This window comes from Urocampus carinirostris, chromosome 7 (genome assembly GCF_059441175.1).
Source record: "Urocampus carinirostris isolate Australia breed hairy pipefish chromosome 7, RoL_Ucar_1.0, whole genome shotgun sequence".
In the NCBI taxonomy this organism is placed as follows: domain Eukaryota; kingdom Metazoa; phylum Chordata; class Actinopteri; order Syngnathiformes; family Syngnathidae; genus Urocampus; species Urocampus carinirostris.
Window position 1 is genome coordinate 3,710,486 of NC_142355.1, and position 14,248 is coordinate 3,724,733.

Genomic DNA, 14,248 nt, shown 5'->3' on the forward strand with positions numbered 1-14,248 from the left:
TTGTACGTCGTACACGTCTTAAAATGCATCATAAACATACTTTGTACAGCAAAAACGTACAGGTTGACAGGTATGTTACCATAGTAACCTACGCCACATATTGTAATCACGCAATGCATTTGTCCACAAAAAATGAGGATAAATTATTTCCTGTTAGGCATTCAATGTGTTAACTGGTTTATTAAAAGGCACAGTTTGAAATTTTTGTACCTTCTAGCGGTTCAAAAGTTTAGTTAAAAGAAAACATTGATTTGAGTAGGGCAGCACGGCAGCGCAGTGGTTAGCGCTTGTGCAGCAAAGTTCATGTCATGGGAACCTGTCATGGGTTCAAATCCAGCTCCAGACTTCCTGTGCGGATTTTGTATGTTCTCCCCGTGCTTGCGTGGGTTTCCTCCGGGCACTCCGGTTTCCTCCCACATTCCAAAAACATGCATTTTAGGTGAATTGGCCGGTCCAAATTGTCCCTAGGTGTGAATGAGCGAATGAGTTGTCTGTCCCTGTGTGCCCTGCGATTGGCTGGCAACCAGTTCAGGGTGTCCCCTGCCCACTGCCCGGAGATGGCTGGGATGGGCTCCAGCCCCCCGCGACACTAATGAGGATAAGCGGTACGGCTGATGAGATGAGATTGATTTGAGTAACAAAAATACATTAACTATCATCCTATAGCGGCCAACTTTTGAGAAATTAGACCAAGAAATTTGCTTTTTTTTGACATACTTGTAAATTTATGGCGGTCAGGATTAAATCAACAAACATTCTGTCGGGGGCCGGACTAGTAGATTAAAGAGAAAGAAAAAGAGATAAAGAAATAAGAGAAAGAGGGAGGGAAAAGGAGAGAGAGGGCGGGACAAAGAAAGAGAAAGAGAGACAGGGAGAGAAACAAAAGAGAATTGTATTTCAAATTGGAAGAATGGTATGAAACATTTCAGCTTAACTAAAGCACATTTTAATTATAAATACAAAGAACAAGTACTTTTGGAAAGTGATTCGTTTACAAAGGTCAGCAGTTAAGAGTCAAGATGTGGTACAGTTTAGCTCAACCCTGGAGTAGAGATAAACTAAGCTCCCAGGTTCATTTCCCAGTCGTGTGAATCTGAAAAAATGGAAAAGAAAATCATGTTACAGAATGGAATGGAATACAATTATGACATAATTATCAGTTTAATAGTTATCTACATCATTTGGTTGATAAAACGTGCCAGTAGGGTTGGGTAGGGTTCCCGGGTAGCTCTGGAGGTAGAGCGCTCGTCTCGGAATCAAGGAATCCCAGTTCGAATCCCGGCTCGTTCGTGTTACATGTCGAAGTGTCCTTGGGTAAGACACTGAAACCCTAATACCCGCAATAATCAGGTTAGCGCCTTACAGGGCTGCAAGGCCGCTATTGGGAAATGTGGAGCACATTGTAAAGCGCTTTGGGAAGTCATTGACTTGAAAAGCGCTATATAAAAGTGCAGATCATTACTTTCAATTACTTTTGGATGACTCCAATACCAAATACGCTAATAAAAGACAAAAGAAACTAAATTTAAATAAACTTATGACTCACAACCAATGTTCCCTGTAATTTTCCTTACGGGTCTGAGCGTTCACACAAAGTCGGTGAGCAACGCTTGAAACAACAGTGGGCAACAGCAATCCCAAGTGTGGCAACTAAGTCACTATCAAACATGTCCAAAACATGACATCAAGTTACATTTTGCTAAGTTTCCGGCAATGCAAATGTTTTTTTCGCTTTTGAATGAATTGACGAATGTACTATTGCAAAGGTTGTACAGCCTACAAACGTCGTTTGTTCTTTCAATTCTTTCACAAGATATCAATTTTTTTTATTTCCTGACATATTTTGTCACATAATATTAACATTTTGGGGGCTTATTGAGTCGGTTGTAAGATACAGAACTGTACTTAATCACATTTTTAGTGGAAGTACAATGTTGGCAAAAAGATTCACTTGATATAATTGGAAATTATTTGAATGCAACACAAACTTTTTTTTCTTTTTTCCGTGTGTTTCTTCGACTTTTTTTAAAATTGCTTTTAAAAAAAAATCTCATTGTGTTTATTTTTTCCGAGCTGTTACTTTTTTCTTTTTGTTCTCTATTTACTTTTTTCCTACATTTATTTCTTTTCTTTTTTTCTGGCTTTTTTCTAAATTTTTCCTTTTTTTTCTCTCCCTTTTGTTTCTTTTTTTTCCCAGCTTTTCACTACTTTTTCATTTGAGTATTTTTTTCTTTTTTTGTTCTATTTGCCCCTTACTTTAAGTCATTTTGTGCATAATTTTACAAAATATTTGGTCATGTTGGGATTATAAAAACAAAAACAACCTGAAGAGCCGTTTAGGACCCAAAAGAGCCGGTTCATTTTAGTGAGCCGAGCCAAAGAAGCCGGTTCTCGACAAACTCTACTAACTTTACTCAACTTCGTTCTACTCCGACTCGACTTCAAAATACCGCATTTAGGACACAATGTCAGGGGAACCCGTGTATTTTTAACTTCATGCACTGTAACTTTGACTTAAGTCGCTTCTGAATTAGTAATTTTGAGCCCTCGTTTTTGTGCACTGGCTAGATTTTCTTGTGCGCTGAGAATGTGCGAGCAGTGTGCAATTGCGCACGCGCGCAGCTTAGAGGGATCACTGCTAAAAACACGTGGTAAGCTTTCTCTCCTGGCTTTGATCTCCGGCAAAACTAACATAAAATGCGACAGAAACAAAATGAAAATCAATCCAAACAGCTTGCCAACATCATTTTTGCCGTTCCATGTATTCCGTTACTCCCTGAGCCTGCACAAAATTTAGTCATTTTATTCATATTTAGTTCCTTTTGTCTTTTATTAGCATATTTGGTATTGGAGTCATCCAAAAGTAATTAAAAGTAATCCAGTTAAAGTAACCCTACCCAACCCTGCGTGCTACTAAACAATACATTTAGAATTTGTATTCTGATTTAACCTGCCATTCTTGTTCCTTCCCTCGTCTCAGCTGGAATGCCAATGCCATTTTCATTTTCTGCTGTGACTCTGAAGTAATAGATCCCTCCTTCTTCCAGGTCAGTCACCTTGTGAGACAACCTGTGGCATTTCTTTGTGAGTCTTGTCCAGCCTTTTCTGCTAATGTCCAGTATGTCTACAAGGTAGTTCTTCACAGAGGCTCCACCTTCGTTTTCAGGGATGTCCCAGGTAACTGTGGCAGAGTTCTTGGTAACATCTTTAACAGCTAAATGTGTTGGTGGACCGGGGGAATCCAGAACTCTTACACTTAGAGTCAAATTGGCATTCCCCAAAGTATTTTGCAATTTGACTGTGTATTTTCCTGAATCATCTCGCGTCGCTTTTTCCACAGTAATGGAGGTGAAAGAGCTGGTGGTGTTGATCAGCCCTCTGATTCTTAGATCAACATCAGGTTTTTCCCAGGTGACGCAAGGGGCAGGTTTGCCTGTGAATGGAACAGTAAGGGTGAAGGCACTTCCTGCTTTTACATGGAGAGTCTTCTTCATGTCAGTGCTAATGTCAAACTTTGGTTCCTCTTCTCTCTCTACGGCTGCAAAAGGATCTGTTTCTGCACTGGCATCACTGATGCCTATCTTATTTATGGATCTGACGGTAAACACATACTCCATCTCCGAGGTGAGCCCCGTTACCTTAAACACCGTCTTGTCTGTGTTCTGAGTTGCAACAGTCCAGCTTTCTTCGTTGGATTGCCGGAATTCAACTTTGTATCCAGTGACTGGCGCTCCGCCATCAAATAATGGCTTGTTCCACGACAGAGTGATTGAAGACTTAGAAGAATCGAGAAGTGTAGGCTTCCCAGGAGGAGAAGGCAGAAACATCGGATCTTCCGCCACGGTGAGAGCACACGGTAGACTGGGTTGGCTCATCCCTGCAGCATTCTCCGCGAAAACCCGAAATTCATATTCGTATCCTTGGTGTAAGCCAGAGGCTTTGACTCGTAAGTCGTAGACAGGCTTCTTATTCACACGCAGCCAGCGAACGCCCTTCTTCTCCCGCTTCTCGATGATGTATCCATCGATCCGGCTTCCGCCATCAGATACCGGTCTCTTCCAGCATATGGTCATAGAATCGCTGGTTGTACTTGTAACCTCAACATCCGTTGGAGGAAACGGGACAGTGAAAGGGTCAACTGCTTTGATTGGATCACTTTCCAAATTCTCCCCCTCACCGTATTTGTTCACTGCCCTAACCCTAAAGAGGTATTCATTCCCTTTGAGCAGCTTGGTTATTTTGCATGTAGTTGCTATCAAGTCACCATAAACAAGAGTCCATGACACACGGCTGGTTTCACACTTCTCAACGATATAACGCGTGATCTCTGCACCACCGGTCTCGTGAGGGGATCCCCATGTTAGGTTGACTTTTTCTGCTGAAAGTCCAGATATTTCCAGTGGTCCAGCTGGGGGGCCAGGTCGGTCTAAAACTCTACATGTAATTGCAAAAGAAGTTGTACCCGCAGTACTCTGCAGGGTCAGGATGTACTGTCCAGAATCTTTCCGAACGCTTTCACGGATGACCAGAGATGTATGCGTCTTTTCTGCCGAAATTTCAACCCTACCTTTTGTGCCAATCGTTCGACCGTTTTTTGACCAAAACACTGATGGGTTAGGGCGGCCGGAGATCTCTGCGTTTATTCTTATGACCTCACCTACTTTCACGACTAGAACCTCTCTAAATTTGTCCGCTATGCAAATTTTAGGCGGTTCCACATCATGCTGAACAGTGACAGGTCCCGTAGTCTCAGAAGGTGAGCTAAAGAGCTCAGCTGCATTTTTTGCAAGGACCCTAAATTCATATTGTCCACCCTCTGTAAGGCCAGTCACCACATAAAAAGGGTCGAGCAAATTGGTAAAGTTGCATTTAAGCCAACAACTATCAGGAAGCTCTTTGCGCTCGACGATAAACGTAATTATTTTAGCACCTCCATCGTATCGTGGTTTGTCCCATGAAAGGGAAACTGAAGAGTTTGTCACATTAGAGACTGTAAGGTTTTGTGGGGGCTCACACTGATCTCTGGCTGCAACAGGTTCAGAAGCATTGCTGCAAGGGCCTACACCAACGATATTCTCGGCAAAAACCCGAAACTCATATACGAGGCCTTCTTCAATACTTGTCGCTTTGAATGTATTCTCTGTCACCGGGCTTCTGTTTAACTTTGTCCACAGTATACTACTTTGATCTTTGCATTCAATATTATAGCCAATAATCGGGCTGCCACCGTCACTGCTCGACGGGCTCCACTTAATGACCATAACAGACTTTGAGGCACTCGAGACAGAGACATTGGTCGGTGGACTCGGAACCTTGAAAGGATATTGAGCAACAACAGGTTCAGATTCAACAAATGAGCTTCGCCCATAGCGATTCTCAGCAGCCACTCGAAAGTGATATTCCGCGCCTTGGGTCAGACGGGGTATTTTTATCGAAGTCCTGGCGACGGTGGCTGACACGGTCTGCCATATTGTGCTGCTTGTGTCTCTCTTCTCAACAACATAATTAGCTATTTCACATCCCCCGGTATAATGCGGGGCCTGCCAAATCAGAACTACAAATTCAGCGCTTACTTCTTCAGTGGTGAAGTCACATGGCGGTCCTGGTTTTTCAAAAACATTGACGTGGATTTCGGCAGAGGCAGTTCCTGCTGAATTGGTAAGAGTTATCTCATACAGTCCAACATCTACCTTTGATGCATCTTTAATTATTATTTGAGATGTCGTATCAATTGTAGATATATTTACTCTGCAGGTCTCCCTGAGTATGTTGCCGTCTTTCTTCCATACGACCATTGGCTGTGGTAGTCCTTTGAATGGCACATCAATCTTCAAATGACTCCCTGCCTTCACACTGAATTTGTTCGACAGCAACTTAATAACGGGTTGAGCACTTGTGTCTTTTACTGTGACAGGTGTTAACAATAGCCTCGGTTCACTCTTTCCTTTTTCATTCAAAGCGCACACTCTGAAGAAATACTCTATTCCCTTTGTCAAGCCGGTAATGACTGTTTCAGGTGCTTTACTCTCGCAACAGGTTGTCCACTCTTCTTGACAGTTTGCTCGCATTTCCACAATGTAACGTGTGATTTTACTCCCTCCGTCATGATCAGGCTTTTCCCACAAGAGTTTTACACTGTCAGTGGTGACATCTCCCTGTGTGATTTTTCCAGGAGGAAGAGGCACTTCAGACACTTTCACAGGCTCGTTTGTTTCTGCCGCTTGACCGCTTCCGTACTCGTTCACTGCAAAAACACGAAAGTAATAAAGACATCCCTCCTGGAGGTTGTCGATTTTAAAAGAGTTCCTTGTGCAGTTACTACAGACGCTAGTGAATACTTTTCTAGCCTCTTCTCGCTTTTCCACACTATAGTGTGAAATTGCTGCTCCTCCATCAATGAGAGGATCCTCCCATGAGATGACCACAGAATCTCTTTGTACATCTTTCACTTGCAGGTTTGTCGGTGCACTCGGGGTATCGAGCACCCGAACATGGATAAATGCTGATTTTGAGCCCTTGCAGTTAGTAACATGTAGTAAATACTTTCCAGTATCGTTTCTGTTTGCATTTTCAATTGTCAAAGATGTGTAAGAACCCGTCACCTCGATTTGTGCATGCTCACTGAGAGAGCCACTTTCCTTTGACCACTGGACTTCAGGTTCTGGTCTTCCTCTGATGGCGACACGTAGACTTAACGTTGAACAGGCTCTAACACTAACAAGCTTTCTCAGAGCTGTGTCCAACTCAACTTCAGGATGCTCAAGCTTCTCAGTTGTGACCACTGATCCTGGTAAGTCCACGGAGTCACCGACTCCATTGGCATTTATTGCACGTACCCGAAAGTTGTACTCTGCATTTGGTTTCAGACCTTTTATGGTAATTTTTGTGTCTTCTGTGTTTTGTGTGCATGTGATCCACTCATCACCTTCGGCTTCTTTCATCTCTACAACAAATCCAGTAACAGGAGATCCACCGTCATAGATAGGTTTAGACCAAGATAAAGAGACGGTACTGCATGAGTGGTCTGTCACTTTGAGGTTGGTCGGAGGACCGGGTGGGTATGACGCATCACAGACTTTGATGTAATCGCTTGTCTCACTGGGCGCACCAACCCCAGCAGTATTTTCTGCCGATACCCTGAACTGATAAGAACGTCCCTCGGTGAGTCCTGAGCATCTGAAACGCAAATCATTTAGTCTTCTCTTGTTGCATTTAGTCCATCTAACACCTTCCTTGTCACGTTTCTCCAGAATGTAGCCATCTATTTCTGAGCCCCCGTCCGACTCGGGTCTTTCCCATGACAGCATTATAGAGTCTCTAGTCACAGCGCTTGCTATAGGGATAGAAGGCGCACCGGGCGTTTGAAAAGGATTTTGTGCGATGAAAGGTTCAGATTCCAGAAATTCACCCACGCCAAATTTATTCACAGCACAAACCCGGACTATGTATTCTCTTCCAGGTATCAGGTTTGTTACTTTGTAACTGACAGCTTCAACATGTGGGTCAACATTTGTCCAAGTTACACGGCTTGTCTCCCTCTTTTCAATCATGTAATGTAAAACACTAGCACCGCCATCATTTAGAGGAGGGTTCCAATGAAGATGACATTTTTCAGCATATACGGCTTTCACCCTTAACGGGCCATCAGGGGAACCAGGTCTATCCAGTACCTTCACATTAACCGGTATAGAGATTGTTCCATCGATGTTGGTGACACTGAGGACATAGCTTCCCCCGTCTACTCGGGTAGCGTCCCTGATAACAAGCGTTGTATGAGTGAGGGTGTTTTTTACATCTGTCCTAGGTGTAGCTTTGTTGATTTCCTTATCTGCCTTAAGCCACCTTACATCTGGAAGAGGCTTTCCAAAGTAGTCAGCTTCAATTGTAACAGTTTCGCCAGCCTGTACAACTATTGTACTCTTGATCTTGGGATCCATGAACACAGAGGGTCCCTCGATTACGTCTTCAGCAAAAACAGTAATACATTCCGATGGTTTGCTCCAAACACCGGCGCCATTCTTGGCAGTCACTCTAAACTCATAACTCTGGCCTCCAGTCAGACCTGTAACAGTGAATTGATTTTCAAGTACATTTGTGAAGTTTGCCTTCGTCCATCTGCCATCTGGTAGCTCTTTCTTTTCAACAATATAGCCTGTAATCGAGCTCCCACCATCGTTGTCAGGTTTGGCCCACTGGAGGGTGATATTCTCTTTTGTAATAACAACAGTTTCAGGTTTACCTGGTGGATCACAGGGATCTCTTGCCACATAGCAGTCAGAAACGTTGCTTGATGGACTCAGTCCAGCAATATTTTCAGCAAAGACTCTGAATTCATATTCAATTCCTTGCTCCAAGCCAGTTGTTTTGAACCGGGAGTCGTGTATGGCGAATTTGTTCAGTTTCGTCCATAAAATACTGTTCTTTTCCTTTCGTTCCAGGTGATAGCCTGTGATAGCGCTTCCTCCATCGCTGCTCGGAGGTTCCCATTCAACTAACATGCTGTACTTTGATGGAGTTAAAACAAAAGGTGTACCAGGTGCCACAGGCGCACTAAATGGGTACTTTGCAAGTACAACTGAAGATGTGATGGCTGTACTTGTTCCATATCTATTTTCAGCATACACTCTAAACTGATACTCATTTCCAGGCTTTAGTTTAGTTACCTTGATTGTAGTTCGCACTGTTGTTGCTGACACTGTATGCCACTCCATGTTAGTAACTTCACGTTTTTCCACAATGTAGTTGTCAAGGTTACAGCCTCCTGTATATTGGGGTGGATTCCATGATATACACACATAGTCGGAACTGACCTCATCAATTTTTACAGGACCAGGTGGGTCAGGTGTTTCAAGAACCACAACTGTGATTTCTCCTGTAAAAGTCCCAAGATTGTTACTTGCTGTGATGGAGTATTTACCGACATGCTCCCTTGTAGCGTGTCTGATATGGAAAACTGTCATTGTGGATGTACTTGAGATCTGCATCCGGGATGTTTCTTTGACAGCGTCTCCATTTTTTTTCCATTGTATTTTTGGGACTGGATACCCCAGTACTGGTATGTCTACCTTCAATTCTTCACCGCTCTTTACAGTGAATGTGGTTGATGTCAGTAGAAGAGATGGCTTTGAAGACTTTTCATTTGCTGTGTCAGCACTAGACTGATGATTCTGGGTTCGGGTGGTACTTTCAACAGACCCAGCTTCCTGTCCTACGTGAACAAAGAACAAATAAAACAGAATTAAAGCACAGTTCAAACCAGATGATGAGTACGGTATTTTCACGACCATAGGGCGCACCTTGTTCAAAGGCTCGTTTTTTTTAGCTACTTCTATTTCTGTGTTTAACACATACACAGGGCGCACCACATGATAGGGCACGGGTTCCCTAAGCTGAGGCCGCATACAGACAAGCTTACAAGTGTCCATATTTAAAGCTATGGAGCAGAACTGAGTTTGGTTATGGTTTATTTAGGTATTGATTGAAAAGTAGAACACACAGATAACTTGCCGGAGTTCGTTTTTTGAGCTTCCTTCATCTGCAAACCATTGATTCTTCAATCTTCAATTCCCATGTGGCTGCTTGGTTTCCATGTTGTCCCGGGTAGCATAGAAATCAACAAACCATGGCGAACGAAAACACGGAAAGTATTCAATGGAGGGAAAGTGAGGTTTTGGATCGAATTCATATTTGAGGGGACAACTATGTTCATCCTTCAGTACCACAATAATTTTCAAATTGCTAGATACGCTATGGCGTTAGCATACATGAATACTACTGCCAACAATGCATTGCCTGTGACGACACCCGTCCTCTTTTGCACAATCGGGAAGTTTGTTGCTTTAAAACAAGAGACACTTATGTAATGGGTGTAATAATAACTTTTGTTTTATTAAAATTCCTGCTGAAATATGTTGTATAGATTTATGTAGGTGTCCTGCAATGATGAGTCCAACAGTGCCACCTGCTGGTATGGAGTAGGGTTTGGTTTGGCTTTTGACATGTGACCGGAAGGCCGGGTTTGTTGGCAGTTTAAGAGCGAGCTGTCAACGGTAAAACACGATTTCTTGGTGCTCCAAAAAAAGTTAATTTTAAACATTAAAACCACAGCCGACAAATCTCTCAACATGCACAGTAATGTGATTGATGTTGTCAAGCTGTTTGGATTTATTTTCGTTTTGTTTCTGTCGCCTTTTACGTTAGTTTTGCCGGATGTTGCATGTTGTGCTAAAAGGCTAATTCCCCTTATAGAGATCAAAGAGATCAAAGCCAGCAGAGAAGCTTACCAGGTGTTGTGACTCATTCATTTGCAGCAACTGTAATAAAAACCTCGTCATCCAGTCCAGCGTGAATGTGGATCTTTGGTGGGACAGGTGCACCGCGGTTACACTTATAAATCAAAGGAGATCGCATATAATTCGCATTTAGTTGGACTGCAACTGAGTGGTAAGCACATCCGCGGCACTGTTCTGAGGTTCTCTATGTTTAAATCCAGCTACCAGCCTTCCTGTGTGGAGTTTGCATGTTCTCTCCGTGCTAGCAATGGGTTTCCTCCAGGCATCCTGGTTTCGATACCAGCTCGGTGGACTTGGGGGTAGGGCGTCCGCTCTGAGACTGGGAGGTTGCTGGTTCAAGCTTTGGCCGAGTCATACCTAAGATTGACAACATTGGTACTCGTTGCCTCCCTCAGCCAGGGGTTGGAATTGGGGGGTTTGGTCACCTAATGACTCCCAACACATCAGTTGGGTTGAGCGAGGGGGCTGAGAATCCCCTCCTCTGTATCAATCTCCCAGAAAGAGTCAGGAATGTGTTATTGACTCTAGCCACCTCCCACTCGGGGGATATGGCTCCGGTATATACTCTGGTTCCCCCCACATTCCAAAAGCATACGTCAGATTAATTGGCGATCCAAATTGTCCCTAGGTGTGAATGAACGAGTGATTTGTCTGTGTCTTTGTGCCCTGCGACTGGCTGGCAACCAGTTCAGGGTGTCCTCTACCTGCTGCCTGAAGATAGCTGGGATAGGCTCCAGCACCCCTGCGATGTATGTGACAGATCTCACAAAAACAAAGGATTTCACCCAAAAATGTTTTAAGTCCTAGATATGACTCGGCCAAGTTTTGGGCCGGGCACACAACCCTGAGGCCACCGACTGTTCGCTGCTATACATTACACACACCACACGATGGGGTGCGCCGCACAATTTCAAGAGAATCTCAGACTTTTGTGTGCGCGCTATGGTCATGAAAATACGGTATTTGTTTTCTCTGCGTACCTTCAACATCAGCAGAGGTGGATGACTCAGGATAAGTATCAGCTTCCGGATGAAGGGGCTGAGCTGTATCGTTTATTTCACTTTTTGTCTACAAAACAAACGTGTTTTTCGATGAAATAAAACAATCCAAATTTCTTTTTATGACATCACACACAATAGGTATTCACATCATATTTTAGTAAAGGTGTTGTTTCAAAATAGGATATACCGTATTTTCCGCACTATAAGGCGCACCGGGTTATAGGGCGCACCTCGAAAAAATAGTTTTTGGTCCTATATTTGACATACATAAGACGCACCGGATTATAAGGCGCTACAATGGGAACGTCGACAAATTGGTCAGATAGTTCAGTCAAACTGATTACCCCCTTAACATTCCCAAAGCTTGCAAAGACGCAAATACGTGTCGAGAACACGTGTGGATGCGGTGTCCGTACGATGTCACTCAAATGCATCGTTCCATCATTCGGAAGGTTAAAGTCTTGGGATTCAAGAAATGCCAACCATTCCTTAGTTTCTATTTTTTTTTTCGCTCGCAACTTTACAGTGCATATGACAATAAACACTTGGAATTGAGTTTCATTTAAAAATAGACACTCCATTCCATCCATTATCTGCACCGCTTATCACAGAAACATCGAGTTCAGTCTGAAACAAGATACAGGGAAAATATATAGCCGAAGTAGCTCACCGAAGTCGTTGTGTTCAATAATAATGTGCAGCCATGGTCCTCTTATATCCATGAGTTTAGTAAATCCAGGAGAATAAAATATTTACAAACACAGAATAGTAAAAAAATGCTTTCTGTATGCCGTCAACCATGTGCTATACGCATTCATCTTTTTCGGCCAATTGCAGGCTTTGTTTTGCCGCTTCAGCCAATGCCAGCCTGTAAATGATAAAAAGGATCCGCCCGTTGACCTCCGAATAACTTTAACCAATAGTGATCGAGTCAACTGATGATTGACACGTCTTTTTCGGCCAATTGCAGGCTTTGTTTCGCCGTTTAAGCCAATGGCAGCCTGTAAATGATAAAAAGGATCCGCCCCTTGACCTCCGAATAACTTTAGCCAATAGTGATCGATTCAAATGACGATTGACACATTGGTAAGTCAATGAAACGCCGGTAAATAAATCCCAGCATACACCGCGGACTACTTGGCGTTCGGGGGAAAATTGAGTCGGCGGCTGCAAGTTAGTTGGAAGACTTAGCGATTTAATATTGATCCATAAATAAGGCGCACTGTATTATAAGGCGCATGGTCAGCTTTTGAAAAAAATTAAGACTTTTAGGTGCGCCTTATAGTGCGGAAAATACGGTACTAATATACATTAAGCAGTGTTCTCGTTTGCCCACGTCCCTGCGTCCTAGACGCATCATTTTTGCTGGGGACGCATATTTTTTTTAAACAAAGATTTACCGCACTCCAAACTTTTCGTCAGGCAGATCCGGCAGATGTTGTTTTGGTCTCGCAGTTCTAGTTGTCTGCACGCCGATCTCGAGTTATGTAGTGAAAAGTCCGTCTCTTTTTAGAGAACCGGCTTTTTCGGCTCAACTCATTCAAGAGAGCCGGCTCTCAAACGGCTCACTTGCTTTTGATGATTATATTACGAATTATTATCTTGTATAAAGAAGTTAAGAAAAAGTATAAAAAGAGAAATTGAAAAAAAGACAGGTTTGTGGTGATCCCTTTAATTGGTATATTAACAACAATAATTTGATGCAGAAAACGAATTAATAATTTGATGACTAAAAATGAATGAATATATGGATTTATATTATATATTTGTCGCTGATTTACAATTTCAACCCTGATAACACTATATTTTGGGGACCCATAGATCTCTGTTGGGACCCATAGATTTGTGAGCATGCCAGTCCCCGGGACTCATCACTTTCACAGGTAAAATGAACACTGATTAAGTTGAAGCTGACATGAAGGCCATCCGTACAGTATGTACTGTACATACAACTACCGTATTAATCTATTAATCAAATAACTACAAATAAAAGTGGTAACCAAGACAAATAGATTAATATATAAAAATATAAATGCATACAATTGCCACAGTTTCAGTTCCATTAACAAAAATACTTACTTCTTTGTCTTCTCCTACCGCCATCTTTATTTTTCTTTAAAACCCCCTCGGTAAAAAAAAATACGAAACTGAATTAAATCCGGTTTGAGATATTGTAAAATGTAGCCGTGCTCTCAAGCCAAATAACACTGCGAACTAAATTGCAGCAGTCGCAGCCTGCCTTATCTTATGCAGTTACTCAGCTTCGAAAATAGCTCCATGACGGATTGGCCAGCTGCTTCATCTTCTAAAGTTAGTTGAGCCTGCACCGGTGACAAAACATTCACATACTGCTGTCACAGTCTTGTTCTACGGACAGACTGAGGAGATCATTTCTTCCTCATGCCATGAGGCTCTCTAACTCCACCCGGGGGACTAAATGCCAACATTGAACCACACCCCCACATTGCATATTATCCTATTTTTATTACAGTGTGTATTTTATGTAGCACTATACACAATACTCTATATCAACATCTATCTATCTATCTATCTATCTATCTATCTATCTATCTATCTATCTATCTATCTATCTATCTATCTATCTATCTATCTAGACATCTATCTAGACATCTATCTAGACATCTATCTAGACATCTATCTGACTATCCATCCATCCATCCACCCAATCGCCCACCCACCCATCTATCTATCTATCTATCTATCTATCTATCTATCTATCTATCTATCTATCTATCTATCTATCTATCTATCTATCTATCTATCTATCTATCTATCTATCTATCTATCTATCTATCTATCTATCTATCTATCTATCTAGACATCTAGACATCTATCTATCTATCTATCTCTACGCAAGGGGGAACATACTTAAGAAATAGAATAAATACAATAATAGATGTAATACTAATAGTTTATGTAAATTAACCTTTTGTA

General features: G+C 42.3%; 1 protein-coding gene across 1 annotated transcript; it reads right to left on the reverse strand.

Annotated features, from left to right (window-relative positions):
- Window positions 1-923: 923 nt before the first annotated feature.
- Window positions 924-13,562, reverse strand: LOC148362124 (titin-like). Its single transcript, XM_088339554.1, has 4 exons — window positions 13,373-13,562; window positions 11,273-11,360; window positions 2,951-9,208; window positions 924-1,093 (listed from the first exon to the last, which is right to left on the reverse strand). The coding sequence occupies exons 1-4, from the start codon at window positions 13,394-13,396 to the stop codon at window positions 1,059-1,061; spliced, it is 6,405 nt and encodes a 2,134-aa protein (XP_088195680.1). The 5' UTR covers window positions 13,397-13,562; the 3' UTR covers window positions 924-1,058.
- Window positions 13,563-14,248: the final 686 nt, after the last annotated feature.

What these genes read in the sequence shown, in the direction of transcription:
- LOC148362124 (XM_088339554.1), bottom strand. Translation starts at nt 13,396, where the DNA reads ATGGCGGTAGGAGAAGACAAAGAA. An exon ending in CGGTAGGAGAAGACAAAGAA is followed by an intron (nt 11,361 to 13,372) that starts GTAAGTATTTTT and finishes TTTGTTTTGTAG; the next exon opens with ACAAAAAGTGAAATAAACGA. An exon ending in GGAAGGAACAAGAATGGCAG is followed by an intron (nt 1,094 to 2,950) that starts GTTAAATCAGAA and finishes CCATTTTTTCAG; the next exon opens with ATTCACACGACTGGGAAATG.